A 14089-nucleotide genomic window follows, 5' to 3' on the forward strand; every position below is an offset into this window, starting at 1 on the left:
CCCCGCGTTGCCTTCTGGGAGTTGTAGGTGCCGCCCGAATTAAAGGGCGTGCGGGGCGAGCGGACAGAAATAATGCGCAAACAGAGGGCCCCGCGTCCACCTTGCCCGTCATTCGCGTTCTCCCGTGGAGTTCCCCGCTGGCGGGGTCTGAGAGAAGCTGTGGAGAAACCTCTGAAAGGGCCGTGGTCGTGTCGGCTCCAGCGCCGTTGTTTTCAAAAAGTGGTAGGTTAACTTTTTCCAGGCCCCTCTGTTCCCGGTAGCACTTCGTTCATCTAACTGCTAACTCCTAAGCCCTAGCCCTCTGAATTGCGTTTATATGTGTATCTGTCTCTCCTGTTTAATTAAAGCAGGAAAGGTATCTGTCAGTGCAATGGCTGAGCCCAGTACAGAACCTGACACATGGCAGGAGCCCAGAAAGGTTTGACAAATTAATAATTTTAACTAATCTCCCAAAGAATATGAGCCAAAACTAGTAAACTATTTTGGTTTGTTAATCAAGAATGACATTAAAAAATGCTTTGGATTACTTTCCGCCACACGTACATACGCGCAAGTAAAACTGGAAATTCCAGGTGTCTATCTTGGGAGAAAGAGGGAAGGACCAATCATGGCTACAGAACACCAAACTGAAAGACGGGAGTGGAGAGGAGTACTGTACATATTACCTACGTGTGGGTAAAGTTTCAATGGATATGTTCAGAAGTTCAAAAATTGTATAGGAAATAAAATCTCCATATCACTAGAGAAAAAAAAAGTCAATATAAATATAGACAGGAAAGGGGGGGAAATAACAAAGCAGAGAAAAATAATGCCAAGTTCAAACATAACCAAAATATTTAAAAAAACAATTACATTTTTGAAAGAAAAAACCCCAGCTACACAATGTAACTATAATAGTCCAAACTAAGTGACAAAAGATAAAAACAGAAGGAGAGGAAAAAACAATGTATCAGGCAATACTAATAAAAGAAAGCATGTGTAGCTATATTAATAGTGTACGAATCACCACACATAGCTAAAATCAGATCGAGAGAAGATTATTTCATAAAATATAAAATTTGTCAACAAATAATGCCCTAGGTTAATTAGGGTAATGCAACAAGAAAGAAAAGTTGAACATCAGCGGTAATTATAAGTTAGTATTCTAAACGTATAAGTTCAACCCAAACAAAGGCACTAGGAACTGCATGAATATCATCATCACTGTTCTGGGTCCATGATATCTGTGCAGGGAGGTGTCACCATCTCAGCTTCCCTCAGTCATTTAATAGACTGTGACCAGTTTTTAGTTACAACACTTTTAAAAGTCTATGGAGAGAGTGCAAAGAATACAAAATATAGTGGCAATAAAAATTGAGAGTGAAAATTAGGTCCTACAAGATTGATTGAACCTAGGGAATGGAGAACTAATACTCTCTTCAAGTAGGGAAGAGACTTCGTGTTAGAACTACGTCAGTTTTTCAATGAAGAGTTGCAGCAATGCACACAAAAGAAAATCTGATTTCAGTAAAAAACAAGAGACCTATAATAATTTTTAAAAAGCAGTAATGTACAATTCATTCATTTACCTGTGGCACTATTCTGGGCACTTGGAAGGGAACAAAACAAAGTCCTGCCCTCATGAAGCTTAACATTCTCTGGGGGAGGGCAGACAATAAACCATTAAGTAAATGTAGTCAAATAATGTTGAGCATGGGGGAAAAAACAAACCAGGGTGGATGTGGTTTCTTTTTTATATAAACAGGATATGAGGGAAGCCTTACATTGAACAGAGACCTGAAGGATACCTGGGGAAAGAGCAGGTGCAAATGCCCTGAGGCAGGAGTGTATTTTAAGAACGAGACCAGTAGAAGCTGGAGTAGAGGGAGACTGAGAATGAGAAGAAATGAGGTCAGAGAGGCAAAGGGAGTAAAGAGGTTGGATCATGCACAGCCTTGTAGACCATTTTAAGGACTCCGAGTGGGATAAGGAGCTGTTGGGAAGTTTGTGACAGAGGACTGACAGTATCTGACTTAAGGTTTTAACAGATCTGCTCTGCTCTGGCTGCTGCGCTGAGAACAGGCTATGGGGAAAAAGAGCAGAAGGCGTTAGACCAGTTAGGAGACTGCTTCAGTAATCAGATGATATGATGGTGGCTTATGCTAGGGTGGCAACAAGAGATGAAATTGGTAACGTGGTTAGATTTTGAGTACATCGTACAGCACAAAACTGATAGAATCTGCCAGTGGATTTGATGGAGGGTGTAAGGGAAGAGAGTGTTAAGTAAGAGTTGGTTCTAAGCAACTAGGAGAATGGAAGATGGGCTAGGAGGGGCAGGAACCAGGATTTCAACATGGGCCATGTTAGGTTTAAGATGCCCGTTAGACATCTAAATGGAGATGTCAAGGAAGTGGGTGGATATGAGTTTACAGTTCAGAAAAAAAGTCTGGACTGCAGATAAGAAATTTGGTGATAATTAAATGTTATTTGGATCACCAGGTGAAAGGGGAGTTAGACAAAGCAAACGGGGTCTTTAGGCCACTATAAGGACTTAAAAATTACCTGGGGAGTGAATGTAGAGTAAAAGAAGGGGTTCTATGATTGAGCCCTGGACCACTTCAACATTTAGAGGTTAGAGAGAAAAGGAGGAATCAGAAAAGAGAATGGAGATGGAGCAGCACAGGGTGGGGGGCCTTGGTTAGAACATCCAGGAGAAAGTAGCATCCGGAAGCCAAGTGAAAATGTTTCAAGGAGGAGGGAGTAACATACTATCAGATGCTGATGACATGTCAAGTGAAATGAGGACTGATACAATTAGCAACATGGAAGGCATCAGCAACCTTAATAAAAGCTGTTTTGGTCCAATGGTGGGGACAAAAACTTGAGAGTTCAAATGAGAATGGGGTAAAAAAAAAAAAAAATCATGCGAAGATGCATTGAGAATTGCATTGTTAGGTGATTTCCTTGTGTGAACATCATAGAGTGCACACACACAAACCTAGATGGTCTAGCCCACTACACAGTAGGCTGTATGGTCTAGCCTACTGCTCCTTGGCTACAGGCCCATACAGCACGTTACTGTAAAAACAACGTAAGATGTGATCGGGAGCAAGAAAAAATGATGCAATCAAGAGACAGTAAATATGAGATATGTGAAGCTGCTGCTGGTATAATACAGCACACTGTTTCATAGCAAACATTTTTTAATAACTAGAAAGTACACTCTAACAAAAACAGTAAATACATAAACCAGTGAGTTATTATCAAATATTATGGAGTGTACATAATTACATGTGCGGGTTTGTTTACACCAGCATCACCACAAACACTATGACATTATGATGGCTCTGATATCGCTAGGCAATAGGAATTTTTCAAGTCCTTTGTAATCCTAAGGGACTACGGTAAGATATGCAGTTTGTCCTTGACCAAAATGTCACTACGTGGAGCATGACTGTGTTTGTAAAAACTTGTTTGTAAGACAACTAAGCTAACTTTGACCGCTAACTGGATATTGAGGAATTAATAATTTTTTAAAGTTACAATGTTCTCGAGTTATATGTTGAAGTATTTACGGATGGAAGGATATGTCTGGGATTTATTTTAATTCAATTCTTTGGAGGTACAGAGAGCAAGTGGAGGAAGGGTCGAAAGTACAAATGAGACAGATTGGCCAGATTTATACTGACAGTTGGAGCTGGATGAGTGAGTACATGGCGGTTCCCCATACTACTCTACTTTTGATTTGGAAATTTCTGTAATCTAAAGAAAAAAAAGGGGAAGGGTGATGGAGGAATTTAGAAGCAATAACTAAATGCTTTATAATGGACTTTAAAAAGTAATTTTATAGGACCTATTCACCTGCTTCTTGTGTCCTTGAAAACCTAAAGAATAAACAGTTTAATCTGGGATCTATTTTAACTGGCAAGTGTTTGCTTAAGGAATGAGACTCCAAGTCTGGCGAGTAACTTTCAGAATAGCTGACATTGACATAAACATTAGACTAGGATTTCCAGCTTTATTATCCTGTAACTTTGATTTCCCTAACTTTTGGTTACAGAAGTTTTAATTAATAGGCCCTGCTTGCATCTGAATAGATTGCAGGGGACAGAATGAGCAGTAGCAGCTGCTCGCCACTAGAGGCACCCTCTGGCCATTAGGGTGTCTGTAGCACTTAGCAGCTGAAAGAGAACAGGTTGAAGAGCCAATGACAAGCCCAGGGGAGGGTAGCCAAAAGACCATTTACGCCTAAACATATTCAGATTCAACTGCTATTAAGGGAGTTTTCTCCTTATCCATCCCATCAGGAGGGCTCAACCTGTGGCTTAAACTCAAATTCCAAACTCCAGGAATCCCCAGATCCTCCCTCATTCTCATCGTCCTGCCATGAAAGGTATTTTACTGCCATCTAGTTCTCTGCCTTCCACTGTGCTGTCACATTCTGGACCCACATCGCCCTACACCTGAGTTATCACAGTCCAGCCAGTCCACCCTTCCCAGTTACTCTGCCAAACTTCGTCAACAGATTCGCCTCTGAATTATCGTTTTGATCATGTCCTACTTAGGGCAAAAACATTCCATGGTTTCCCATTGCCTGTGGTTTAAAATAGAGACTTCTCAGCCCAGCAGTCAGGGTCCTCAGTGTCGCCACCCCTGCATTCACTGCCACGTTCTCAGGTCTCCCTCCCACGAGGCCTTGACGGTGGGCTGGTCCTTGTTCTCACACCACCAGGCCCTCATGCTCAAGTGCAACTTTCCCTAGCACTTCTAGTTCACAGTAACCTCAAATCTTCCACCTCTATGTTCTGTACCACTGTTTGAGAACTGAAACCCTTAACTGTATCACATCTCACGTGTTTTGGCGTGCACGCGCATGCTCCTCCTGGACACTGTAAGCTCTTGAAGGTCAATTACTTCTTTTGACCTCCAAATGCCCAGCGCATTGCATAAGTATTTGTAGAATGTGGTGTATGGAAAGGAGTAATATTTAGTTAACTTGTTTTTCTCCAAAGCTCCCCCACCCACAAGCCTTAGAAGGAGCCCCACCCCCTTCTGTCTAGTTCCATCACAGTAAAAGAGCAACCTCACCAAGAAGAAAACAGGAGAAGCAGTCTCCTTGTCTTTCTAAGACCTACATGGAAGGGCCAGGTCCCGGGAAGGGAGGGAACCCCAGGGCCAACCAATCCCAAGTTTGCTTTTCCCACTGTTCCTTTCCTTTCCTCTGAAACCTGAGGAAGATTTTGAATTTTGGATCCCCAAATCCCTCAGTTAAAGTGGCTTGCAACCAAGGTGACAGACCTACAGTAATTACTTTCATATTCTGCACAGCGTTTCCTTGTTGAGTTTTAAGATGAAGGGAGTAGCTGCAAGAGAATACCATTCCTCTCAGCCTGAAGCTGAAGTGCGGGAAACTGGAAAGGACTCAGCATCAGTTCAGGGCAACGTGAACAAAACGGCCTGGGCGGTAGGGTAGGGGGGGTAGAGCAGATGGGATGTAAAAGAGAACCAGGAAGCAACAGATCTAAATAACTGATGAAAGTTTAATACATTAAAACCAGATATTTATCACTTATATTGCATTTGCCATTTCTGAACAATACAAAGTAGAGGCAAATAGTGACACTTCATAAAAATGTAGATTCCCATTCCCTTCCCTAAGACCCAGCCTCCCTCAAATATCCCCACAACAGAACTCTGTCCTGAATAAAACACTTAAATACATCATAAATAGTAAATTATGAAAAAAAAATAGCAGGAATCGTTTCTTTCCTTCTTGTAAAAAAGAACATGGCAGCAAAGACAGGCAGCCAGAAACTGGCTGGGGGTGTCTAATATAGACAGTTACTTGGGGTATCAGCTAGCCTACCATCAAGGTGTGGGGAGGGGAAGGGGAGCAGGGGAGTTGAACAATCGGCCTGAGATGCCAGGTCCCTTACTCCCCAGACAGGAGGAGGATCAGACGAGGACTGCAGCTCCTGGAGATGGGGAGAATTACGGAGCCCCAGCCTCCAAGGCAAAAATCTGCGGCTCCCACGAGCTTCAGAGGACGCTCTCCAGCTTCATAGCTACCAGACTGCCTGCTGAACAGACACAGCTGTCCCCTCTGCACCTCAGCACCACTGCTGGAAAAAAATGAGAAGAGCAAGGAAGAAATCTCCTTTGGAAAAGGATCTAAAATTCATTTGGTAAGTCTTCATATTTAGAAAAACCACCAGAATACATTTCAAATTGCAAAATGGTAATAATCATTACGGCCCAGCGGTGAGCAGGTCCTGCCTGGGAACGGCCCCCGGCCTCCTGGACCCACGCTGCCCCGCTGTTTTCACAAAAGGGGTAAAGAGTCCCCGCTGTCCCACTCTCTCCATTCCTGCAGCCTTAAGAAATTCGTCGAGAGAGGAGCGAGAGGAGCTGCTGCAGGCAGAGCAATCCCCACGCTTGTTTCTCAAACACCGGGGCTTGTCTGAGGGAGCCGTGTGACCAGGCCTCTGCGACACCGGAGTTCCGATCTGAAATTGTCTGGCTGGAAACTGTGTGCTGTGTGCTATTTTTTTTTCTTTCCTTTTTTAGGAAAAAAAAAAAAGGTTGGGAGGTGGTTAACACCCTTACTCCCCCCAAAACCTTTACAAAGGCCACAGGGGTCTTCTTCCAGAGAGAAAGAGCCATGGTGGGGATAGTGTGCCGGCCAGTCCGTCCTGAGGAAATCAAGAGTCCAGCTCCTGGTGAAGGTAGATGAGGGGGAAAAAAACCCCAGATCCAGCAACCCCACTTCCAGCAGGAAGAGTGGGGCTTTGAAAACAACTCGACGTGGAAGCCAAGGTCAGCCAGCTGAAAAGTCATCCTACCCAACTCTGGAGTGGACAGGATGCTGCTGCTGTCCCCAACTGTCCATGGCACTAAGGCCTAGTCAAGAGGAAGAAGCAGGAGATGTTTTTCTCTTCAGAGAGGGACTGGAGAGCTCCCCTGGCCTCCACTATACTCCTTGTTTGGTGACTAAGAATAAAACTCAGCACTGCTGGGGCAAGAGCTGACATCTTGGGATCACAGAGATGGCAGAATCTTGTTCCAGGTCATCTGAGGTTTTCTGCTCACTGAGGAGGGGAAGGGTACGAAATTAGGGATGAGGAGCATGAGATGAGGAGATAGGAAAGGAATCTGTTAATTTCAACCTGGCTGGCAAAATTAAGAAGTTTTTTTCTATTTTATTCTCAATTTCCAAGTACGACGTACCACAATCAAAATTTAAAAAGCAAGATTCGAGGGACGCCCAGTCCCTCTAACCTTGCCAGTTAACGCCCCGCTCCAGTCCATCAGTGCACCCTCTTTATACCCTGCAAGGCATTCGCCTCCCCCACACCCCAGACACTCACGTGGGAACACTCTGACTCTTCGATTTCAAGCTTTTCCAAAAGGGATGAACTAAAAAACAACAGGAGGAAAAAAATGGAGATAGAATTAGAAGGTATAAAACCAAAAAACAAGGACTCTCTTCTCGAATATTGCACTGCTTCTGTATTTCATTTCAGAAGCAATTTAGGATTCAGAAGGAAGAGGCTAAGAAACTACTAGATTTAGAGGCACATTTTTTAAATTAACAGAATTATTTAGTTTCTTAAATACTATAAAATATTTTCCTAATATCTTTTTCTGTCTTCCATCACAAGGTATGGCAGGCGTCACTGCTGCCGATCACTGCTGCCTGACATTCATGCCATTGTGTGATTCTCTCCTCTCGAGTGTGGGCTGGATTAAGTGACTTTCTTCTAGTGAACAGAAAACAGTACAGACGATAGGCTATAAATTCTGAGATAAAATTACAAAAAGACTATAGCTTCCTCTTGAGCACATGAGAGAAGCTAGCGCTGTGCTGTGAGCTGCCCTATGGAGAGGACCAAGTGACAAGGAACTAAGAGAGCACCACTGGCCAACAGCCAGCAGGGAGCTGAGCCCTCAGTGCAACAGCCTGCAAGGAAGTGAGTCCTGCCGACACCCACGTACGTGAACCTGGAAGCGGATCTCCCCTGGGCGAGCCTTCAGCTGTGACCACTGCCCTAAGAGCCTGATTGTGACCTCCTGAGAAACTGAGCCAAAGGCACCCAGCCAAGCCACACCTCGATTCTTCAGCCACATAAAATACGAGATAATAAATGTTTGTTGTTTTTAGCTGCTAAGTTTTGGGGTCATCTGTCACACATCAATAGATAATACAGATTGTTGTACCTGGAAATAAAGTACGACTGTCATCAAAATCTAAAAAGTGGAAGTGCCTTTGGAAGAGGAAATGGGCTTTGAAGGGAGTTTTAGTGAATGTTTCAAAGAGCCTTGAATATATTGTAGAATTTTGGACTTTAAGGGAATTACCAGTGAAGGCTTAAGAAAAAGTGAGGGAAAAAAATCTCATTAGAAATAGAACAAAGGGATCCTTGTAGCAGGACAAAGTTCAGCAATGATGTCATCTGCAGTTATGTGGAAAGTAGTACCTGTGTCTCATAAACCGGGTGATCGTGTTATGGAGAGTTCTAAGCAAAGTGCTCAGAGTGCCACCTGGTTTAATGGTTACAGTAAAATATGAAAGAAAAAAAAATTAAGGAAAAGATGATTAACAAGCAGCAGCCAGCTTAATGGCTTTAAAAATCCCAAGTCTCTCCAGATAGCAAATGATGCTAAAATTAAGAAACGGCTTCTGAAAAGGATAAAATCCAGAGCAGCACCAGGAAATGTGGTCTAGTGATGAAGCAAAGGGTGTAACTGTAAAATACTTCTTTAAGGTCTCAGTAAAATTAAAGTTGGTGCTTTAGTGTATTATTCAGTCACATTTAAAAAAGGCCGTTCATGTCTATAGCCACGCCACCCTGAACAAGCCTGATCTCCTCTGATCTCGGAAGGTAAGCAGGGTTGGACCTGGTTAGTACTTGGATGGGAGACCACCTAGGAAGACCAGGTGCTGTAGGTATAAAATAAATAAATAAATTCAAATAAACAATTATGACCATTCAGAACATGCAAAAAGACTATGTCCTGGATCCCCTCAACAATGGGGTCTCTAAGCAGCACAGGGCCTGTTAAGAAGGTATTTGTGGGTATGGCTTTTGTCTAATGGAATAAATCCCAGTGAGACTCAGGGGAGGCCCACACAACCTTTGAGAGTATAATGTCAACAGAAACATGACTGGCTTGGACTGAAAGGAACAGAAATAGTGCAAAATGACAAGGGACCACTGGATCCCCAAAGTTCTACTGGCAAGAAACAGGCTGAGACAACTACGCAGCTGCAAACACATTCTGGCTTTCATGAAAAAGAAAAGCTCAGAAAGCAAAACCAAGCATCCAGGGGACAGAGTCAAGACCGTGGAGAATTGCTCCCATGCACTGGGACGTGACTGAAGAAGCTCCAGCCAGCAAGAGCTGTATCCGGGTTCTGGGTAGCACGGGCTAGGGACTCTGCTGTGCCTCCCACTCTCCACTTGTTGTACGGGATGTGTACGGCGGTTCCCTGAGGTCTGTGTCTCCACTGTCTGCTGGGTGTGTGGTGAGAGGATAGCCTGTCCCTTCCTTTTCTTGGCTCCATCCTAACCTGGAGCTAATTTAGATGACAAAATTCTGTACTTTGAGCTGACACTGTAATGGGATCAAACTTTTGGAGACCATGGGAGGGAATGAATGTATTTTGCCCCCGGAGGGATGTGAACCGCTGGCAGCCAGCAGGGAACTGCGTCCTGCCAAAAACCACATTCGTGAGCTTAGAAATGAATCCTCTCCACTCACCGGGCCTTCAGATGAGACCCCAGCCCTGGCCAACAGCCTTGTCAGCAGCCAATGAAAGACCTTAGCCAGAGGACCCAGCTAAGCTGCTCTTGGATTCCTGACTCACAGAAACTGTGGTAGCTGTTTGTTATTTTAAACCATTAAGTCTTGGGATAATTTATTATGATGTAATAGATAACATGCCAGATAAAAAAGTTAAATCACAATCTTTACACTGAATGCTTCTGAAAGCTTTGACTATTCATTGTCTTCACTACCCAGGAATCTTTCCAGCCTTAAATCCTAAGCTGAGACCTCTCACTTAACTCACCAGGAGAAAAAGGGTTAGTTGGGGTATTTTTACTCAGTATCAGAAACATCTACACACAAAGGCTTTTCCCACCCTCCTAAAGATGCAGAGATATTGACACATTTTTCTAAATCACTAGAGATGAGCTCTAGGAAGGCGAACCTGAAAAAAATCGAGTGAAGAGCAAAAGATAAACAGAGATCTCTTGGAAAACAGAGTTACAGAGCTTCCCAATGACCTAAAGAGAGAGACGAGAAGACAACATGGAAACAGGACCCGAAGAACCAACCTTGTACATAGCATTTGCAAAGTCTCTCCAACTACAGGTGAGGAATAGGAGGAGTCAGGAATAGGCGAGACCTCACTGACTTTCTCCAAAGTTGGAGTCTGAGGTAAAACATCAGGACGACCGAAGTGGACGCCTGGAAAAAAGAAAGGAAGAAAATCAATAAACAAAAAGAAGAGAAAATGGGGTGGGAGAAATAAAGTGAAAAAATATGTAGCAACTTGGCTTTTCCTGGACAGAAATGAGAAGCAGAAATCCTAGCAGACAAGGACTCGGAAGGAAGGAGGGAGGCAGGCCCGATCACACGGGAACCCGGCCCTGGCTCTGACCTGGCTCCACTTCCGCCTTTGTTGTCACTTGTGCCTTGAGTTCCCCAGAGACCGATGGCTGGTAAGTAACGCAGGAGTTGCTGCTGGGGGCTCCTCGTCGAGAGAAAGATGAGCCAGACCGAAACTTTTTGGAAGGAGAGGGCTTCACTTCAAAACGGAAAGAGAGAGCCTACTTAGCACCCTCTCAGAAACCATCACCAAGACACAGACACAAATTGCTAGCGTCCCCAACACAAACCCGAAGTTGTTTTTCAGCAAAGCAGGAAGAAGGGTTAATGCCAACAAAGATGGACCCTACGAGCGCCCTTCAGAGAAAGGGACATCTCAGCTGACTTCACTTTGGGAAGAAGCAGAGAACCTAGACAATAGGAGACACAGACATCGCTCTCCCCTCCTACATGCAACCTCGACGGCTTTGCTTCCACTGATGAGACGTTCTCTGTTCCCGGCTTCCTGATCGCTAAGTTAACCCCAACGAAGACGACCCTCTCGTTGTGCCTCCTCGCAGCATGACACACCCCGCACCACGGTGGGACTTTACGCCTGTTTCTACGTCATGCTGAAAAGCCTCTGGAAGGATTTCCCCACGTTTAAGACTGCGCACGCCGTCCGTCCGTGCTGCCTCCCTGGGCGATGCCCATGGTAAGCAGACCGGGTGGAGCAGCTGGAATTTTCCAGCGGAGCAGCACGGAAAGTTTGGAAAGAAAAACATTGGCGCTTCCACACTGAGAAAGGTGAGGGAAGACTGAGAACACCTGCCAAGCAGAAGTGAGTAAATGCTTCTCCAGCCATCTGATCCTAGTGTGAGAACTCGCTCCTGGAGGTGTGAATGGAGAATGAACATGTGACATCCTTCCCTATCTGTCCATAAGAGTCTGACTCTGCCTAGCTCAGCCTACGGCATGGATCCCATGCTCACTACGAATTTTTTGCAATCCCATCAATTTCCCAGAAATGCCCCTTACCTCGATGACACATGCAGGGAGAGCCCGGGGGAAAGCAGCAACTCGGAAATGACGGGGACAGACAGAGTGACGGACATAAGGACGGGCAGCACTCTCACGGGAGGTGGGCAGAACAGGAGAGGCTTTGGGCTGTCAGTGCCCTGACAGTGGTGTCCTGCCCCCTGTCGCTTGGAGTAAGGAAGCCCCGGGGGGATCATCTGCTAGAAGCCACTTACGGGGGATCTTCTTGAACACTGTGCTGCACATGAAACGCTGGAACCGTTCGGCATAGAAGCTCGGGCGATGCACCGACACGGTGTCCTGCAGAGAAAACACAGGCGAGAGCTAAGCACTGGGGCAGGCCCAGCGCGAGGACCGCGAGTCTAGGGGCCACCTTCCCCAGGCTGAAGCCCCAGCAGCAGGGCAGAACCCACGACTGAAATTAGAGAAGAAACCGAGGGGCAAAGCAGAAGTCAGGGAGGTGGGAGAGCCTCTAGCGGGCTGCTACTCACCCCGTCGTGCACCAGGGCTTTCCAAGAGTGCTCCAGCTTCTTAATGAACCTGCCAAGAAAAGCGTCCGTCACGCATTCACACGGTTTTTAGACAAATGACCTTGTGTTTTCTACTTCAGCGAGTCCAAGAGGCAATGGTAACAGGAAAACGACGTGCGCACGCAGCCGGGAACGCGCTCCCACCATCTCGCTGGCTTTGCAGAGTCGGGCAGAGTGCTCTGCTCATTCCGCGTGCAGCTCAAGGCTGTTCTGGGAGGTCGACTGTCCCCCTGCCCGCCCTCTGGAGAGAAAAGGGTGGCTAGTACGTCCTGGCAAGTCAAGGACAAGGTTTACTGTAAAAGGAGAGCTGGAGGGACAGATGGGCAAGGCAGAGAAGGGAGTTAAAACCGGATGAAAATGCTCTGAATCGGTAAACCAGGCGCTCCCAGGCCTCACGGGTACCTGACCCCTAAACGTTCCCAGCTCCCCTCTCACCACGTCACCGCCTCTCAGTGCCACGGGCAGATGGATACACAGTGACCCTCTCATTTTGCCTCCATGAAAAAGGGGAACGTGTTTCCAGCTGCACCCGGTGTGGGACATGACTCACCTCACAGGTTTTTCAGTCAAACAGATGGTACAGGGCACCCTGGTGCTCTGAGCACTGACTCAGCTTCCCGCAGAGCACATTCTATGCTTGGGGAGGTGGTGGGCAGCCAGGAGCAAGGCACAATCAAGGAAGTAAACCACCATGTGACACCCAGGGAGATAAGTGGCCAGCCGCAACCCACCGTTCTTGTCTCAGGGAGCATTTGGTGGCAAGCCACGGGAGAGAGCAGGACGCGGTACTCGCGCACACCCAGCCCCCTCGTCCAGGATTGCGCCTCACCTGTAGGACTGTAGGATGTCGATGATCCCAATGTACAGCAGCAGCCTCTCCCCTTTACTGTTCCGGGCCGGGATGCCGCCCATGCTGAGGAAGACAGGGGACTGTAAGAAAGTCCTCGGCTAGCAGGGAGAGGCTTCTAACCTTGAGTCAAATGGGGACATGGAGCTGAGATCTAAATGTCAATTGTCCCATCTTCCGAAAACTGGGGGACAGTGAGAGCCTTCCTCCAGATGAAGAACCACTCTGGGGCGTGTATCATGACCTCCTCCTCTCCAAAGCTCGCCTGCCTGCCTCTCCTACTCCATTCCGCCACTGCGAATCTAAAATCACCCCCACGCAGCAGGTGGGGCCCGCTCCCCCGATGAGCTCTAAGCTTCCTGAGTACTTTCATATAAAATTTATGCCGACCAAGATGTGCCCAGTTGAGAGGCATATTAAAGGACACTTTAAAAATGAAACCACCTACAGGACACTGTGGTCTTTCAGTAACCACTTCTTTGACAGACCCATTACGGTGAGAAAGACGCCTTCCATAAAATCTAAAATAAACTGTGATAAAATTCAATATAATTTACAGACATGTACCTGAGACTGAGTGAACTTCAAAAAAAATTCTTTTAATTCTGAATAGCACTCCTTCCCGGCCATACCACAGATCCCAAATTTAAGACCTCTTCCTTTCCTCTTCCATTCAGTCTATGTTCTGTCAGCACTGATGTCGATCAGCTGCTGAATCAAGGCTACCCCTCCCAGAAGCGAGGTCCCATCCTCAAGAAACGCCGTGAGCCTACACTCTCCTTTCTGGTGCCCCTGATCCCACTCACTGGTCATGGGTCTCTATGGTGCCACCTCGCCGAGCCTCGCCCTGGATAGATTCCATGGCTGTGGAATAGAGCGCCTTCTGGGGGGCCAGCCTGCGAGTGTCTGTGGAACACTGTGTTTCACTGCTCGAGGGCTCTCGCTGGGCATGATCTATGTTGTGGATCGACACCAGAAGGCTATAGTCCATTATCTTGAAGCTCTGCAGCACCTAATGGAAGGGAAGGACTTTTATCAGGATCTCAGCTTTTCCAATCCAATTTTTCTTGACGTGAGCCTCGGGGGCTGACCACGGAACCAG

General features: G+C 46.1%; 1 protein-coding gene, 1 long non-coding RNA gene and 1 pseudogene across 17 annotated transcripts in view; 2 read left to right on the forward strand and 1 right to left on the reverse strand.

Moving 5' to 3' along the window:
- Positions 1–39: 39 nt before the first annotated feature.
- On the forward strand, positions 40–6559 carry LOC107499005. 7 transcript variants are annotated; one of them, XR_004955299.1, is made up of 4 exons: positions 40–222; positions 3608–3684; positions 4287–4372; positions 5923–6559. It is a non-coding gene; the product is annotated as an uncharacterized LOC107499005 (long non-coding RNA). The 7 variants fall into 7 exon arrangements; XR_004955297.1 differs by having other exon boundaries at positions 3602–4372; XR_004955298.1 differs by having other exon boundaries at positions 3608–4372.
- PIP5K1A (phosphatidylinositol-4-phosphate 5-kinase type 1 alpha) overlaps positions 5500–14089 on the reverse strand; it is a 34936-nt gene continuing 26346 nt past the window's right edge. For 4 of the 10 annotated variants that reach the window (XM_016122736.2, XM_016122727.2, XM_016122729.2 and 1 more), the window contains 7 exons: positions 13794–13999; positions 12970–13053; positions 12102–12150; positions 11826–11910; positions 10646–10792; positions 10320–10452; positions 6534–7395 (listed from right to left, as the gene is read on the reverse strand). In XM_016122736.2, coding sequence (XP_015978222.2) covers positions 7287–7395; positions 10320–10452; positions 10646–10792; positions 11826–11910; positions 12102–12150; positions 12970–13053; positions 13794–13999 — 813 coding nt within the window. In that variant the 3' untranslated portion in view covers positions 6534–7286. Of the gene's footprint in view, positions 6099–6533; positions 7396–8341; positions 10453–10645; positions 10793–11825; positions 11911–12101; positions 12151–12969; positions 13054–13793; positions 14000–14089 lie in introns of those variants that run through there. The other 6 variants (XM_016122733.2, XM_016122734.2, XM_016122732.2 and 3 more) reach the window with 5 other exon arrangements.
- LOC118612975 lies at positions 8811–8929 on the forward strand (annotated as a pseudogene).

This window comes from Rousettus aegyptiacus, unplaced genomic scaffold (genome assembly GCF_014176215.1).
Source record: "Rousettus aegyptiacus isolate mRouAeg1 unplaced genomic scaffold, mRouAeg1.p scaffold_m13_p_17, whole genome shotgun sequence".
Lineage (NCBI taxonomy): Eukaryota > Metazoa > Chordata > Mammalia > Chiroptera > Pteropodidae > Rousettus > Rousettus aegyptiacus.